This window comes from Pristis pectinata, chromosome 30, assembly GCF_009764475.1.
Source record: "Pristis pectinata isolate sPriPec2 chromosome 30, sPriPec2.1.pri, whole genome shotgun sequence".
NCBI classification, from domain to species: domain Eukaryota; kingdom Metazoa; phylum Chordata; class Chondrichthyes; order Rhinopristiformes; family Pristidae; genus Pristis; species Pristis pectinata.
Window position 1 is genome coordinate 7648129 of NC_067434.1, and position 17889 is coordinate 7666017.

General features: G+C 41.0%; 1 protein-coding gene across 3 annotated transcripts in view; it reads right to left on the bottom strand.

The window, feature by feature from the left end:
- Positions 1 to 624: 624 nt before the first annotated feature.
- Positions 625 to 17889, bottom strand: part of ncoa4 (nuclear receptor coactivator 4) — a 33373-nt gene continuing 16108 nt past the window's right edge. For 2 of the 3 annotated variants that reach the window (XM_052041769.1, XM_052041770.1), the window contains exons 4-12: positions 16844 to 16932; positions 16151 to 16259; positions 15271 to 15348; positions 13872 to 13985; positions 9786 to 10979; positions 7863 to 7943; positions 7072 to 7158; positions 4328 to 4418; positions 625 to 2591 (exon numbers count right to left, since the gene is read on the bottom strand). In XM_052041769.1, the coding sequence (XP_051897729.1) occupies positions 4365 to 4418; positions 7072 to 7158; positions 7863 to 7943; positions 9786 to 10979; positions 13872 to 13985; positions 15271 to 15348; positions 16151 to 16259; positions 16844 to 16932 (1806 nt within the window). In that variant the 3' untranslated portion in view covers positions 625 to 2591; positions 4328 to 4364. The remainder of the gene's footprint in view (positions 2592 to 4327; positions 4419 to 7071; positions 7159 to 7862; positions 7944 to 9785; positions 10980 to 13871; positions 13986 to 15270; positions 15349 to 16150; positions 16260 to 16843; positions 16933 to 17889) is intronic. The other variant, XM_052041771.1, reaches the window with a different exon arrangement.

The following is a 17889-nucleotide window of genomic DNA, read 5'->3' on the forward strand; positions in this document are numbered from 1 at the left end:
CATTTAAAACTGAGATGAGGAGTAATTTCTTCAATCAGAAGATGGTGAACTTGTGGAATTCATTGCCACAGGGAGCTGTGGAGGCAAAGTCATTAGGTATATTTAAGGCAGAGATTGATGGGTTCTTAATTGGTAAGGGGGTTAAGGGTTACAGGGAAAAGGCAGGAGAACAGGGTTGAGAGAAAAAAATTCTACCATGATTGGCAGAGCAGACTCGACGGGCTGAATGGCCTAATTCTGCTCCTATATCTTATGGGTTCCCATGTTAATTTTTGAAAGTATTTAAATGAATTTAAATCCCACTGCTGTCATGGTTGGATTTTTAAGATTCTGTAGATTTGGAGAGAGAAACAGTTAAAAACAGAGAATGCTGTAAATATCAGCTACAACAGGGACCAGGGTAAAACTGAGTAGTCAGAGATTTCGTGGGAATAGAGTCGAGACCCTCACAAATGGTAACAGAACCCAGTGAAAACTAGTAAAGTTAAAAACACATTTAACACCTCAGTCAGATCCAAATCAGCCCACAGGCAGAGGGCTTGATTACATACAATTTTATCTGAGACCAATTTAAAATTGATTTGTATCATACACATTATCCATCACAAAACCAGAGACACTTAATTTTGCTGCAGCATTTTATTGAGTGATTATATATTTAAAAACAAAATCCATAAATAAGTATGATTGCTGAAGCAATGTCAAGGTAGATTTTCAATGGAGGGGGAAGAATAGATGCAACTTAGTTCAGTGTAGCGTCCATTTACTTTGATTACACAAAAGCAGTGGCGGCTGCATTAATGAAACTGATGACAAGAGCTAATACTTTAGTCCTGTGGGACCAGAAGGGCTTGCACAATTCCTAAGAGTCACATCATTGTGACTAAGGACTTGACAATGCCCAGATCTTTGTAATAATTCAAGTTACAATACAATGCCACCAAAGTGAGAAAATGTGGGGACAGAGAAAAGCAAGTGTTGATCATTATACTGAAATTGGGATGGATTTTATTCAATTAAAAACTGAATGAGTTCACAAAGCTGTACAGGCAGATTTTTCTCAAGGCCAGTGATGTAGATGTCCTCTATGGCAACCCGGTAGGTACTTCCCCGTTTTTAATTTCTTAAATGAATTCACATTCCACCAACCTGCAGCAAGGCAGCAGTAGTGTGTCTTGCATCACCTGCCAGTACTGCCAAGCACACCCACTTCCCTACAGCATATTGACAGATCCACCCAGAGCATTTCAGTCCCTTAACTCAAGAGTCCTGATCTAACCATCAGGACCAAACAGCACCTCGAAGAGACTGAAAGAGGCCACACACTGAACCGGAGTTGTCAAATGCAACATAAATGCCTAGCATGTAGTCAGATCATGACCATTCTCAGTGAGGATAGCCAATACAGCAAGTGGTTGGTTCCATCAATACAAGACACAACTTCTCTCTCCTCCCCCCAAGGTGTAACTGATAGTTTCAAATAGTTCATTCCATTTGTGCCAAATTAGTGCTGGCTAGCACCAATTATTTTGTTATGGATCAAGTCGAACTGTTAACAAAACTAGTGAAATGAGACAATCAATTCAAGGATGGAGCTTTGGGACAGATTATCCTGTGCTCTTCACTGGCACACACACACTACTAGAGCTTTGATGGTACTTGGTCACTCTGGATTTGACTGGTTTTGCAACTTCTTTCAAAACATTCCAATTTTTTTGTGTGTAAGGAAATCCAACTGTGAAGCATTTAACTAGAAATGTCAAAGCAACTGATCCAAAGTATCTCATGCTAACATCTGCTGCAAATAAACGGTTTGACAGGACTGAACACCCACCAAACTCACCAAAGGCTAGTAATACAGCTTCAATACAAATATACCAATCTCAGAACAACAAACAGCGTATTGATTTGCATTGAGCACAGATTATACTGCAGCAGTTTAAGGTCAATCGCCAGACTGGGTTACTATCTTGCAAAACATTTAAAGTCCCAGCTAAACGCCTCAAAGAATATTAAATCCACTGCAGAGGTGGCTTAGTGAAATATTAAAGAATTTGGACTTGGCCCGTCAACACAGAGACTGGTGCACTATGTTCTCTGCTGCATCAACTCAAATGCCCAGTACAAGGCAATGAGGCATAAGTTTATAGCAGCAGAGATTAGTGTGTCAATTTAATTCATCATGGCCTTTTCTAATAGTGTAACTTGCAGTACTGCTAAGTAAACCAACTGGAAGTCCTCCAACACAGGCCAAGTCTAATGAACCTAGTTCACCCCACCTGTCACTATGAGTCCTGTTCTGGAGGATGTTAGCAATGAGACAAGTGGCACAATGCCTAGAATGAAAACGGTCACTTTGTGGGAGCAGGGGTGGGAACGAAGGAATCCCGATTACATAGATTTCCCTAGCATGTTGACACTACTCAGTTTCACAGTACAACTCACACACAAAGGATTTGAACACAAGAATGGTCTTCAAGGCAGAAGCAAGGAATTAATTCAGCAGAATCTCAGAGGTGTTAAGTGTGTCTGATGTTGCTCCAGAATAAAGGCAAGTCAGCCAATTCATCTGTAGCACTGATGGTTCAAAGCTACAAAGAGAAAAGATAAAATTATCAGATGAACAATGAAGCTTTACAGAAGACATTCAGCAACCTTGAACTTCTTTAAATTTCACCTGTGATCTTCAATAATTTAATCACTACCATATTGCAGCACTACATGTTTACAACATTTGCTGGGACCAGTGTTAAGGTTTGTGACAAAACAAACAGATTGGGTAGAAGGAAGAGCCCTTGGCCAACATTTACAATGTTGACCTACTATCAACTGCCATTCAAGCTTTAAAGTCAAAGTCAAGTTTATTGTCAGATGCACAAGTCCATGTGTGCACAGGTGCAATGAAAAACTTACTTGCAGCAGCATCACAGGCACATAGCATCACATGAGCAGCATTCACAAGAACACAACTTAAGAAAAAAACTTAACATAATTGTTAAAAGATCCTCAAACAACTGAAAAGAGAAGCCAATGAAAGAACAGAAAATCAGCTAAAACACAAAAACTAAAAAACAAAACTTGTGCTCAATAATAACATTGAGTTCACATTCTAGCTCATTGACTGAAAATTGAGGATAATTGGAACTGGTTTAAGAGTTTGTACTAGCTACCACAGCAGATACAGAAATGAAGGTGGCCACTTTCCAACATCAACTTGGGAGAGATCAGCATGTACTCAAATTGTACAGCAGAGAGAGAGACCATTGTTCAGCAGAGGACAGAGTTCAAAGACTCAGGAAAAGCTGCAAAGTTGGCAACTTGGATTGTAAAGTTCCAGATAATTCCTTTACAGAGAAGGTCTTCACAATCCGGAATTTGGCCAGTGAATTTGTAAAACAGCGAGACACAGCCAGATAGGTATGAATAAAAATGCCACTAATTTGATCAACAAATAAATGGATATCATGGGAGTAGATTTAAGTGGGTAGGGAACATGGTAAAAGATTTGTACAGATGCCATGGAATACAGTACACATCTTAGTCCAGATCTTTATTTTGAAGAGCACCATTTATTGCTGGCCCTTACTTAAGCTAGAATGTAACAAAACTGACCAAAAATAATCAGTTGCAAGAAGTCACTGGGTCAGACAGCATCAGTGGAGGCAGAGGGACAGTCAACATCTGGGGTCAAAGCCCTCCATCAGGGCAGAGTGTAGAGGGAAGATAGCCAGTATATAGAAGCGAGAGGCTGGTAGGAAACTGCTCTTCATTGCCTATCACCTACTATCATCTCACCCCTCCCTCTCACTTCGATACTCTGCCTATCTTCCCTCTACACACAGGGTCTCAACCAGGAACATCGACCTCCACAGATGCTACGTGACGTGCGGGGTTCTTCTGGCAGTTTGTCTATTGCTCCAGATTCCAACATCTGCAGCTCTCGTGTCTCCAGAAACGGAGGTTCTGATTTACACACTGGGCAGACGAAGGTGTGCCCTTCCTCCCATTACATTACTTCTCCCTTCAAATGTTTGGCGAGGTATTAGCTTCAATTCTTGAACCAGCTAGAGGATTGTATGTACAGGGTCTCTTTCATTCCTAGAGTGAAATCAACTCCAGCCAGCTGGGGTTCAACCTCCCAGTGAGAGCATTGTATTTGTGCCATATCATTCATCAATGCAGGCATCACATTCAAACAAAATGTATAAATACGTAGTCTCAATCCTGCTTCAAACCCAGGAACCCCATCATAGCATTAACTCAAAGTTCTGTACAACCCTTCTGCTCTAATTTGTATTACAGAGAAGCATTACAGGCAAATACCAACCTAACTTGAAGGCTCGTTGTCCAGTCATTTCTCCCAATCAACAGACTCCGCTAAGCTTTGGGATACAAGTTCCCCTGGGGCCTTGTTCAATCTGCACATGGACAGAAATCATTAGTTAACCTACGGAACCTTAGAAAATTTACAACACAGAAGGCCATTTGGCCCTTCACATCTATGCTGGTTGAAAAAATGCCACTGACCCTAATCCCACCTTCCAGCACCAAGTACATGAGCTGCAGATGACAGCTTTTCAAACAAACGTCCAAGTTTTTTTTAAAAAATGTAATGAGAGCTTCTGTCACCATCATCCTTTCAGACAGTACCTGACCACCCTCTGGGTGAAAAACTTTTCTAATCTCCTCTCTAATTCTACCAGTTACTTTAAATCTACGCCTCCTCAACTAAAGGAATTAGGTCCTTCCTATTTATTCGAGCTAGATCCCTCAATTTTATACACCACAAATCTCTTCTCAGCTGCCCCTTTGTCAAATAAAACAATTCCAACCACCCAATTTTTCCTTATAGCTAAAACGTTCTTACACCAGCAACATTCTCCTCTGCAGCCACTCGAGTACAATTATATCTTTCCTTTAATGTGATGTACTCGAGCTGTAGCGTAACAGGTGTTGTATATAGTCCTAGAATAACTTTCCACTTTAGACTTTATGCAGATTTCTGCTCATGTGGGGCACTTCCCTTTTTACCTTTATAACCAGCTATTGACCCATCCCGCAACCACTGGGGGACCTGTGGACAAACATAATCCTTCTGTTCCCCACATCACTCAATATCCTCCCATTTACTGTATATTCCCTTGTTGTTGCCTCTACCCAAATAGAACCATAGAACAGTACAGCACAACACAGGCCCTTCGGCTCACCATGTTGTGCCAACCTTTAAACCACACCTACTACTATCTAACCCCTTCCTCCCACATATCCCATTTTAAATTCCTCCATATGCTTATCTAACAATGCCTAGAACTTGACCAACGTATCTGCCTCCACCACCACCCCAGGCAACGCATTCCATGCACCAACCACTTTCTGGGTGAGAAACCTCCCTCTGATATCTCCCTTGAACTTCCTACCCATTACTTTAAAGCCATGCCCTCTTGTATTGAGCATTGGTGCCCTGGGAAAGAGGCGCTGGCTGTCCACTCTATCTATTCCTCCTAATATTTTGTACACCTCTATCATGTCTCCCGTCATCCTCCTCCTCTCCAAAGAGTAAAGCCCTAGCTCCCTTAGTCTCTCCTCATAATCCATACTCTCCAATCCAGGTAGCATCCTGGTAAATCTCCTCTGCACCTTTCCAACATTTCCACATCCTTCCTATAATGAGGCGACCAGAACTGGACACAGTACTCTAAGTGTGGTCTAACCAGAGTTTTGTACAGCTGCATCATTACCTCGCGGCTCTTAAACTCGATCCCACGATTTATGAAAGCTAACATCCCATAAGCTTTCTTAACTACCCTATCCACCTGTGAGGCAACTTTCAGGGATCTGTGGATATGAACCCCTAGATCCCTCTGCTCCTCCACACTGCCCAGAATCCTGCCATTAACCTTGTACTCCGCCTTGGAGTTTGTCCTTCCAAAGTGTACCACCTCACACTTCTCCGGATTGAAGATTGCCACTTCTCAGCCCAGCTCTGCATGCTATCAATATCCCTCTGCAAGCTTCCATAGTCTTCCACACTATCCACACCACCACCAATTTTTGTGTCGTCTGCAAACTTGCTAACCCACCCTTCTACCCCCTCATCCAAGTCATTAATAAATATCACGAAAAGTAGAGGTCCCAGAACCGATCCTTGTGGGACACCACTAGTCACAGCCCTCCAATCTGAATGCACTCCCTTCACCACAACCCTCTGCTTTCTACAGGCAAGCCAATTCTGAATCCACATGGCCAAGCCTCCCTGGATCCCATGCCCTCTGACCTTCTGAAGAAGCCTACCACGTGGAACCCTGTCAAATGCCTTACTAAAATCTATGTAGACTACATCTACTGTACTACCCTCATCAATCTTCCTGGTCACCTCCTCAAAGAACCCTATCAGGCTTATGAGACATGATCTTCCCTTCACAAAGCCATGCTGGCTGTCCCTCAAGCATTCCTTGCTACCCTTTAATAAAATGTAGGGAACAAAGCTTATGAGGAAAGGAACAGAGTGATCCTGGCAAAACCCCGTGGCCCTTAGTGAACAGATTATTGATGAGTGTATGCTGTTTGATAGCACTGGGTACTTAATTTATCTCTTCCTTTTTAAACTGTACGCATTAGCAGTGTTCCAATTTACTGACAACCCCTGCAGCCCAAGAGGATTGAAAAAAATGGGCACTAATGCTGAACACATGCAGGTCAGTTAGCCCAAGGCTATCTCATCATTTAATTATATCATTGAGCAGTCTATATCACAAGTTCATTTATCGCTTTGGTTCTATAATCACAATTCCCCAAACTAAGTAAACAAGTGTGGAACTGGTTCATCAGAACACTGTCTCCATGCATGCCTTGAACTGTGCCTCTTACTGTGATCTGCATGTGCCCACAGTCACTGCCCAGTTGCTGCTAATCCCAGCCTCGCTGGCCTGCCCAGTGTCAGCATCCACCCAAGGTCATGCAGCAGAAATCAATATTGTGTTAGTAATGCTGGGTATGTAGCAAAAGGGTTCACGCTTGTGGTTTATATACCACAGAATTCTCTCATCACTGTTCAGTTCAATTTCTACTGACCTGGTGAGGACCTTTGTAGAGCCATTTCTCTGGATCAAAAGGCTCCTTGTAGGGAGAAAACATATCATCAAATAATTTGGATTGATCCTAAAAGGATAAAGAAAAAAAAGTGATCAGAGATCAGACAGCACAATCAGAATGTGTTATAAAATTTATATAACTGAAAATGACTAAGACTGTGCTCCAAGTCTTAAGAAAAAAATGCATCTACCTACACCAGATCCAATTCCTTCCCACTACAATGAAAACCAGAGGGCATGCAACCTCAGAAGATAATCATTGGAAAACAGAACTGCCTCACTTTTTCCTCCCACTCAAACAAGCATAAAGCTACCGGAGCTCTAACCACTTTATAGATTAAATGTAGGTTAAATATTCCTTTATACTGAAAGGAATCCACATACTTTAGGAATTCTTCTTGTCTCATCTAAAGCTCCACTACAGCTGCAAAGGGGCAGCTGACGAGATTTAATTGAGAGACAGAAAGCATCAACAAACTTTACAGGCACAGAGAACAAAGAGCAGGAGCACATGAATCAGTCTGGACTTGTTGCAAATCCAAATAGTAGTGTACCTGCACCACTGTACAAATCAATTCAGTGTCATCCAGTGTTCAATATTGGGAGGTATGTGAATAAAGGCCAAGAGCAGAATTAGTAGCTCAGCTTATTGGGAAGCCTTTTCTGTAAGGTCACAGCAAATCAATGAAAAGTTTTTGTATAGTAGAGAGTTTAGCTAAGCAAAGCTATTCAGTCTATCTGTACCAGTAACACCGTACCACAGATACCGACCTTTATTGGAATCTTCTCTCGACCAACAGAAAGATTCAAATTAGAGAAAAGATTGGACACTTCAGGTATACCACTCAATTCCTATGGACAAACACAGTAAATGTTTTGTGAAACATCAAGGAAGGTAGGCTCTTGAACAGTGTCATTTTGACAAGATAATTTCCAATGTACCACTAAAGCTGCACTGCACTAAACTCATGTTAAACACAGAACTGGCAAAATAGTGAGTGTGGTTAGATACAACCTGCTCAGTTACACATGTTCAATTTCAAAGAATCCAACACGAGATTCATAGAATCCAAGCACACCCAGTTCCCTTTGGAAAGCAATACCTTCTCACTGGATCAGTCTGACAAAGAAAAATTATACTGTGACACATTAGCCCCTTCTCACACAGATTCTATCCAGTTCAACTCTTCATGCAAACTTCCCTTAATGCAGCTCTAAAAAGGTGAAACTGGCAAAAGGTAGAAAGTACAGAAATCTCTCTGAAATCAGTGAATACAAATATACCTTTTTACTGCAGAGAACTCAAACCCTGACTGATTACGTCTCCCAACAACCAGCTAGGATTTGTTTAATGCTCTGGCAGCAATGCAAAACATGGCATGATGAATTCAACGTTCATATGCAGTCCTTGTAAAGAACTGTTGAATAATGTAAAGCGGTCACAAATTTCAAGTGAGTGCATGTGGAGGTCAAGACCACAGGTAAATCATATCTAAACAAAGGACAATTTCCAACCAAAGCAGCCCCCACTTCAATGGTGGCATTATCCCAATTAAAACAAAATAAAGAGGAGGCCAAATCTGAACAGCTCACAAGAGATAATCATCCTCTACTCTATTAGTTTGAAGTCCCATTATTGACCTCAAATTGGAAGCTGTTGCCAAAATCCTTTTGCCCATTTAATGGTTAAGCAATGCCGAATAAGCCAGAATGCCTTCATAACCTTATTAAACAAATATCGAATTAGATATATAATGGTATATGTATTACAAATAGATAACAGCTTTAGTTCTACCCATGTACCAATAATCAGAACAACTTCATCTGTGTCTTTTTTGGGACCTGCTGTTCATGACTTTTCCATTAAAGTCAGAATCTTCACAGCTTAGTGTCTTTATCTTTTCAACCTCTAAATGTGAATTTCTTCCCAAAATCCCTCCTCTTTTTCCTTATAACCAATTTTTAAGAATACATCTCACCTATCCTGATATCACCCAATGTGACTCAAGTGACAATGCTCATGAACTGGCTCAGAATGTTTTACCACATTACAGGTGCCTTTTAAACGCAACTTGATGAAGATACACATGGGAACACAATCAATTCAGCAAAAAACAAAAAGATGAATCAATTGAGTCAAACAATCCTCACGAAATACCACAAGACCATCAATACCCATTAGTCTGCTAGTCCTCCTCCTTGTAGTGAGGGCCAATACACGGCCTGTTTCAGTAGTGGACATCCGAGAAACAGTCAAGGATAACACAATTCTCAAATCAAGTTAAATGAAGGCTCACCACCACTACACTAAGATTACAACAGGCATAAAACGACACCCTCTTGTTGTCATAGATGCAAGGGGTAATGCAGCCTGCCCAGATTCCCAGTATTATCCACAATAACTAGGAACTTAGTAGAGCCCCAGGGAATGAAGGAAGGCTGTTTGGAGGAATTATACATGTATTTCAAAAAAATCTCACCATAAACTCCCAATGGTTTACTATAAAATATGACATGTCTATGTTTAAGTAATTTGATTGTTTAGTGCTGGCTAATGCTTTTCCCACTCAACACTGAATTATTGACCTACACATCCAAATGACAAAGAGGAATAAATCCACTGCTACATTAGCAAATAGTGAGGGTACTATCATGATTCAAACTGCAGGTTTTAGGGAGTGGAGAGATTCTTACGTGTGCTTTCTTGCGCAACAGAAATTTATTTTCCACTTCAAGCTCAGCTCCTTTCTCAGTATCCTCAGATATTTTGTACACCAACTTATCCAGATTCATGGGAGCGCTGACTGGATTGTTTGACTTCAGGTCTTCCAGTGACTTTACAGGGACATTGACAGAAGACTCTGTAAGTAGCCCTCTTGCCGATTTTGACAAGGGATGCAGCCACTGCTCTAGTTCGATCTTCTCTGGCGCTGTAATAGCTTTATTTGGCTGGCCTGTCTGCACTCCATTCTTGTCCTTTCCTCCTTGTTTGAGAAGCCACTCATTGATTGCTTCCTTTTCACAACTCCGCCCACACACACACGCAGAGAAGCTGCTGCACTGCTCATTAGCCTTACAGACGTCTGCCACTTGAATTGGCAACATTGACTGAAGTCGCCGAGCATCATTTGGTGAAGCAGGTGGTGACTTCTTGGCATTGTGGTGCTCACTCAGGCACTTCAGCTTCCCAAGATTTTCAATTTCTACCGCTTTTGTTTGAACTCCACAGCAACTAATACAGGATTCAGACTTGTTCGGCTTCAAAAGCCACTCACTGGTAGTGAACTTCTCTCTGAAAGGCCTAGTTATGGATTTCCACTTGTCTTCGTCATTGCTGCTGCTCATTTTTTCAGCATGGGTGCACTTCACATTGGAGCCACTCATTTTTCCAGTAGGTGGCCTCTGTTCTTTCCCATCTTGGTCCACAACCTCCATGTCAAATGGCTCCACTAGCTCAAAGGTGGAAGAACTACCAGATGACTTAGTATGTTCACGTGCAGGAGCTTCCTTGCTAGGATCAGATTTCTGCTCAACAGGAATTAGCCAATGCTCAAGGCTCTCACGATGCCCCCAAGCCTGTAATTTGTAGTAATTCAGGTCGAATTGGTTCTCATAGGTGGAACTTGTGTACTGTTGTGCAGTTGTTTTCTCTATTGCATTATTCTTGTGTTTGCTGGGAAGCAACCAGTGCTCGAGACCCCGTCGATTACCCCAGGCCTGCTCTCTATAGTAGTCTGGGTCCTTTGGTGCCAGATTGCAGCTGCTGGTGGTTTGAGTGGATTGTTGAATAGTGATGGTCTCAGTTAGGTTGCTCTTTTGGGTGCTGGAAGACAGCCAGTGGTCAAGGCCCTGCTGACATTCCCAAGCTCTCATATTTGAAGGCGAATTCTGTGGGAAAATTAAATACTACAGTCAATTTCAGACACTAACTGCAATACAAGGAATCATACAATGAATCTCAACACTACTCCACAATGAATTTCACATTAATCTGATCAGCGATGCATACACATGAACTATACATTAAATTCCAAATACAGTAAAACTGTTAATCCAGCCACTCAGACTTGAAGATTTTCCAGACGATTGGATGTTATTTTATTAATATTCCAATACACATCTAATTTGCTTTTTAAACACGATGGTACACAGTAACATTTCAGTGAACCAGGAGGAACACAGGAACTGGGGATGCTTAGCAAATGCAAATGTTACCCAGTGAGCCAAATGGATTTCCAAATGGTCAGAGAGCAGATTATTGGAATGTTACTGTAGACCAACAGCCCCACTGCTCATTACCATAACATGATCTGCTTCTCTTAAACCTTTCCTCTGATACACAAATTTCCAAAGAAACTCTACTTAGCATGCAAATTTACATCACATCTAGTTTTATCACCACCAATGCTAAAGAAGATATTAGGGCAGTGGTCCTCAGTAATTCTAAATTAAGCAGTATAATAGTTCCCTATTTGTTCAAATGACTGATTTAGGTTGCTTATGATTGTATATGCAAAAACTCGATCTACCTTAAACCATTTCCTCAACAGTCAAAGTTATATCCTCTAAACTTGTGAATGGAATGCACTGAATGAGAGAAATTAAGAAAAACACCCAAAATTCTTCAATAGACCATTAAAGAGAGATGAACAGACATACACAGATCCTTCCACCCAAACTTTACAACGCAATTAAACGAAGAGGAAATACCTATACCATATTTGCGCTGTAGCCAAAGGATCAAGTTACCTCACACTTGATTATACACAACTATGCACAACAGAGAAGGAATGTATATACCAAGTACTTATTGGCATTTCATTTGTATAATGTCATCTCTTAAAATTCAGAAATTTCCCTCTGAAACTTCCCTCTCAGCATTCAAAGGGAACATTTATTTCACTCCGATTTCCATAGCACATTGTTATATAACTGCAGAACAGTCAACATCTGCCTTCCTCCTCTCCCATTATCCAGAGCACCAACACTCATTCCAGGTGAAATGCCAATTTACTAGTATTCGTAATTTAGTGTATTATTTGATTGCTAATAATGTGGTCTCCTCTACACTGGGAAAACAAGCAAACTGGGTGACTGTTTTGCAAACATTACTCCTGAGCTTCCAATCCCCACCACTTTAATTCTCTTTACCACTATCCACTGCCTCCTGGACACTACAAGGAGGTTCAATACGTACTCAAGGGCAACCCATTTTTCAATTAAGCACATCAGAGTTTTCCAGAGGCACAAGAGACTGCAGATGCTGTAGTCTGGAGCAAAAAACAAACTGCTGAAAGAACTCAGCAGGTCCAGCAGCATCAGTGGAAGTAAAGGGATAGCTGACGTTTTTGGATCGAGGCCCTGCATCAGGACTGAGAGTGTAGAGGGGACAGAGCCAGTATGAAGAGGTGAGAGGGAGGATTGAAGCAGATGATAGGTGGAACCAGGTGAGGAGGTGAATGATGGGCAGGTGGGGGAGTTGGGTGACAGCAACAGGTGGGTGATGGGTACAGAAAGATGAGGAAAAAGGAGGAGAAAGGGTGGGGGGGGCCAATGGAGGCAGGTGAGGGGAGGGAAGCATGGTGATAGAGACTGGAAGGTGGTAAGTGGAGAAAAGGGGCTGAGATGCTACACTGATAAGTAAGGAAGATGATAAGTGGAACCAGATAATGTAGAAATGATGAACAGATGGAAATGGAAGGAGGAGTAGGAGACCTAGTACGTAGGCGATAGGTCGATGGAACCAAGTACGGTCGTGGAGAGGAGAACCTGGGTGAATCAGAAGGAGAGAGAACAGGAGCACAGGTTACCTGAAGTCAGAAAATTCAATGTTCATACTATTGGGTTGTAGACTGCCAGGCGGAATACGAGGCGTTGTTCTTCTAGCTTGTGTTCGGCCTCAGTCTGGCAGCGGAGAAGGCCAAGGACAGGTCGATGTGGGAACGGAAAGGGGTGTCGAAATAGCATGCAACCAGGAGCTCAGGATGTCGACTTCGGACAGTGCAGGTGTTCCACAATATAGTCGCCTAGTCGACACTTTGTCTTGCCACAGTCAACTAGTCTATGCTTGGTCTTGCCAATGTAGAGGTGGCCGCATCAAGAGCGCCAAGTGCAGTTGACAAGGTTGGAGGAGGTGCATGTGAATCTTTGCCCAATCTGGAAGGGCTGTTTACGTCCCTAGATGATGATGGAGGGACAAGTGTTGCACCTCTTACAGTTGCAGAAGAAAATTCCCTTCTTCCTCCTCTTTCACTGTATCGTAAAACTTTAGTTTTCATCTTGCCCTGATGAAAAGTCATCCTACAAGTAACATTCTTTCCACACAGATACTGCCTGACCTGAGCATTTCCAGTTTTATCTTCCAGATTTTCAGCACCCATTGTATTTGTTTTAATGTACTGAGCAGTGTGTCAAACGATGGGGCTGGGGAAATTTATTTTAATGCAATACAGAGTTGCTAGTTCGTGAACAAACAAACTGCTCTTGGCCGTGAGAAACATGACTGGCGAGCTGTTTAGAAACAACATCAACCATTTTACCTTAAATGGAAATCTTTAAATTATCAATGCTCAACAGAATTAGGTACCGTCTGTGTGGAGTTTGCAAGTTCTCCGTGACCTCATAGGTTTCCTCCCACATTCAAAGATACACGGGTTGGTCGGTTAATTGGCCATGGTAAATAGTAGAATCGGTGGCAGCAGACTCGGTACGACAAAGAGCCCAGTTCCAGCCTGTATGAGTTGATGAACTTACAGCCAAAGGCAGAATATTGATACTTACCTGGTTGGGTAGCTTCAGTGGACGATCTTGCATGTTCAGGAATGGCATCCGCACAGCAGGAGGGTTGCACAGCCAGTCAGCAAGTGGGCATTCGTTTCCATTGGGGAATGTCTTCTGCAAAAAAAAATGCTAACATTAATGATCAGATGCATTAATATAAAAACAATGTAGGTGCTACAAATACTGAAGTCAGCAACATCTGCAGAGACAGAGTAAGAGTTAATGTTAACATCAATGATCACAGGTCTGATCATCAACTAGAAACATTATTGTTTTCCTCTCCTTAGATATTCCTTGACCCAACTGGGTTTTCCAGCATTTAATATCCTGGTTGAATGTTAGGACAAAAAATTCAACAGTTTCTTCCACAATAATTCCTAAGATTGTCCAATACCCCTGTCTGTCACCTCTCTTGTGCTCTTCAAGTAGAGGCACCATAAGTGAACAGGCCACATTCCCCCACAGGAGGCATAGAACTAACATTTGTAACTCCTCTCACAAGATGAAGGCTACCATTTGATCATCCCATGCCACTGAAATGCACAATGTACCCACAATTGATCCATCATTCAAATTAGAACTACAGTATACACATAAAATGAAACTAAAAATGCTTTTGCCAAGATTACATGACAATAAGATAAACACCAATTGTACAGAAAATGCTCCATAATAGCAGTATCTAATCAGGAGGAAAATATAAATCAATGCCACATTTCAAATGTCAAGATATTCATGTATACCTCTTTTTACAATTTCAACACCAGCCTATCAAAGATTATTAATACAGTTTCCATAATTAAGGGTGCTGCATGCCTTTGACCAATATCTTCAGTTTCAAAGAGGGCATCACAAAGTGCAAAGTTACAACTGATAGAGACCAAAATTAAGGTGCTTAATAATTAGTAGACAAATTTCATAATGATTACAGTTATTATCTGAATGTTATGAACTATAACCCAATGTCCAATTCCCTTACATATCAGCTTATACTCCAGAAAACTCTGCTTTACATTTGAACTTAAACTGATCCATATGTTCAGTTACGACGGAAACTAGTATAGTCCTTTGGGAACCACAAAGTCTCAGTGTCTGAAAAGCAAACCTGAAATCCCCAACATTATCCAAGTTTATACTCAAATCCTGATGGAATATTTTCCAATATATAGGCATTCCTGGTCGGTAGCATTTATTTAGCAACTGCACCATTCCCAAGGCAATGAGTGGTATTCGCTTAATAATTGCACAATTAACGTCCTTTCCACTTTGTGTACACATCCAGCAAATAAACCATGAAAGAGGGCAGCTTTTAACTACAGATGAATCAAGAGCAAAAAAATTAGCTCACTATAACTATAAATGCTGTAATGTGACACTCCAACTTAAAAAGATGGATTACCTTTGTCAGCATTGGTACCAAGCAGTAATCCAGATCAGCTGCCATGGTGCAAGAACTCCTGCAGTCTCTCTCTGAACCCTACATCAGACCAGAAGTTCATTAAGTCCTTTGATTTATGAAGCCAATACACATCAACTTGTACTGGTCACAGCTACCAAACTTGCACCCATGGTTATTCAAGGTATGAACGTGAACTGATTTGCTGTCCTAAAACTTGGAACTGTGTTAGGTCATCTGGATTTTACTTGAAAATAAAGGTTTAAATTCAGCCCGGAAACCAGATTGGTTACCTCCACTCAGATAAAAACTAGCATTTCTCAACTAGGTTTAAAATATAAGCCAAAGTGCCCAAATCCAAAACAAAACTTTACACCATTATGGTTGTATGGGAGAAATTGTGACTGCACCTATCACTTTGGCCACTGAAGCAGCTTTTGTGTGGCAGAGATTATACTTGTCAGGTAGCAGGGTCACTGAGCCATCAACCATTGAAACATTTTAACAGGAATCAGGAAGAGGGGAACCTCTTTGGGAATACCATAACAGAAGTGTGTTATCTAGAGTTAGTCCTGATATTCTGATTCCTGTAACTGTTAGGTTTACATCAAGAGATGTGGTTTTATTATGCAAAATAATGTAGACCCGAGCTGTACACTTCAAACACCCTGTATAGACAAATAGCTTGCCACATGGGAAATTGGCCAGTAAAGGCTGAATTGCTATCAATGAAATAGCACATCTTTCACACTAAATGGACACAAAATAAAGGACCTTTTCCCCATCTTAAATACATCCACTAATGATCAATAAAACTGAGATGCTTCGCACCACATATTTATCAAAAAAAACTTCCCTTAGTTTAAGAAAGGTTAAGACTTACCAGAGTCTTGATAGCCCCAAAGCTTGTAATGGCTTGGCGGAGTGAAGGGACATCAGCTTCAAAATTCAGGACGGGAGATTCCTCTGGCTTCAGGGTCAGGTTCTTCAATCTGGAAATGGAGTGAAGTTTTAATATCAGTAAGTCAGTAAGAGGTTTTATTGATTATTTAATATTTTGATTGGAAAAAATGCATACTCATCTTTTAATAAAGGCACCATTAACTGAAAGTCATTGAATCCCACATTTCTGAAGTCACAGAATCCCACATTTCTCTCTGGTTGTACACAAATGTGCACCAAACTGAGCTCGTTTACTTCGACACAGCATCAGATTCATCCCAACTCCCAACGGTCTCATTTCCCTGAGGCTTATCACCTCTCAATGCCCTTTTGATTCTTTTGCCACTTATCACTTGTCATTTACCGTAACCAATTAACTAAAACTTACCAGTATGTTTCTAGGATGTAGGATGAACCCAGAGCACCCACAGAAAACCCATGTGCAAACTTCACACAGACAACAATCCAAATCCCTGAAGCTGTGTGGCAACAGCACTATTGCTCTGTCCCTGACAGCTACCTATATCGCAACCCTTATATTTCTCATTGGAGATCGCTTTATATAAATTCCTATTTAAATATCACAATTAAGACCAACAGCAATAAAAAGCTGCCACAACTTAAAGCAACTCACCTCTCCAGGCAGGCTGTAATTTGATTGGTTGGATGGTTATTCTGGGGATATTCCAATTGATGAATAAGGCAATTGAACTGACCAAGCAGCTGAGGGGAAATGAAAATTGCATTATACAAAATATAGTCTTACATTAATATATGTCATATGTTCTTTTATGGGATCAATTGATAACCTTATGGTTATATTAAAGGACTAGTAATTCAGAGCCTTGGCCAAATTATTTGGAGATAAGAGTTCCAAAGTGCACCATATTTAGCTGATAATACATATAAACCTATTATGCTACTATGCTTTTAAAGCATAATAAAGCTAATATAGCATATAAACCTATTACCTGTAATATGACTATGAAAATACTGGATTTGCAAAAGCTCAACTAGCACATTAATCTCCTTTGAAAACAAAAGGCAATAACCTGTCCTTGCTCTGTCTAGCATAGTTGCAAACACCCGATTCACAGAAACGTATAGCCCCCTGAAATGGACCAGCAGAGCAGTCAATTCAAGGGGATGTTGGTATGAATAATAAATGCCAGAGACAACCATTCCCCATGAATTAATTTTTAAAAGTTATTTGTGTACAGGGACCAAAAGTGGCTGTCAGTTTACAGTGGCTTCAGTCAAAAAAGAGAAAGATGACGCATCAACTTAAGGTGGTACAACAGAGAAAGAACATTGTCTTCAAATGGGGTCATGGCATAAAGGATCTTATTTTAATGCCTCATTTGAAGGGTCACATCACCACCATCTCAGTGTATTTCAGACAAACTGATGCACTCAAACATAATGGAACTCTAGTTCAACTTTGAATTCAGAGGGAAGAGCACTAACTAACAGGACACATTGCAAGAGGTGGATTTGGTGAAGTTTCACTCAGTGGCATCACTATGAAACTAGATTTTTAGTAGCATCAATCCAAAGGGGTTCTAAGTGACCACTGAGGTGATCAAATCCAATTAAAGTGCTAATCCAGCCCACTGCTTAGATCATGGTAATAATATACACCTGGAAATTCATAAACAAAGTAAAACTCATTCCAGAACT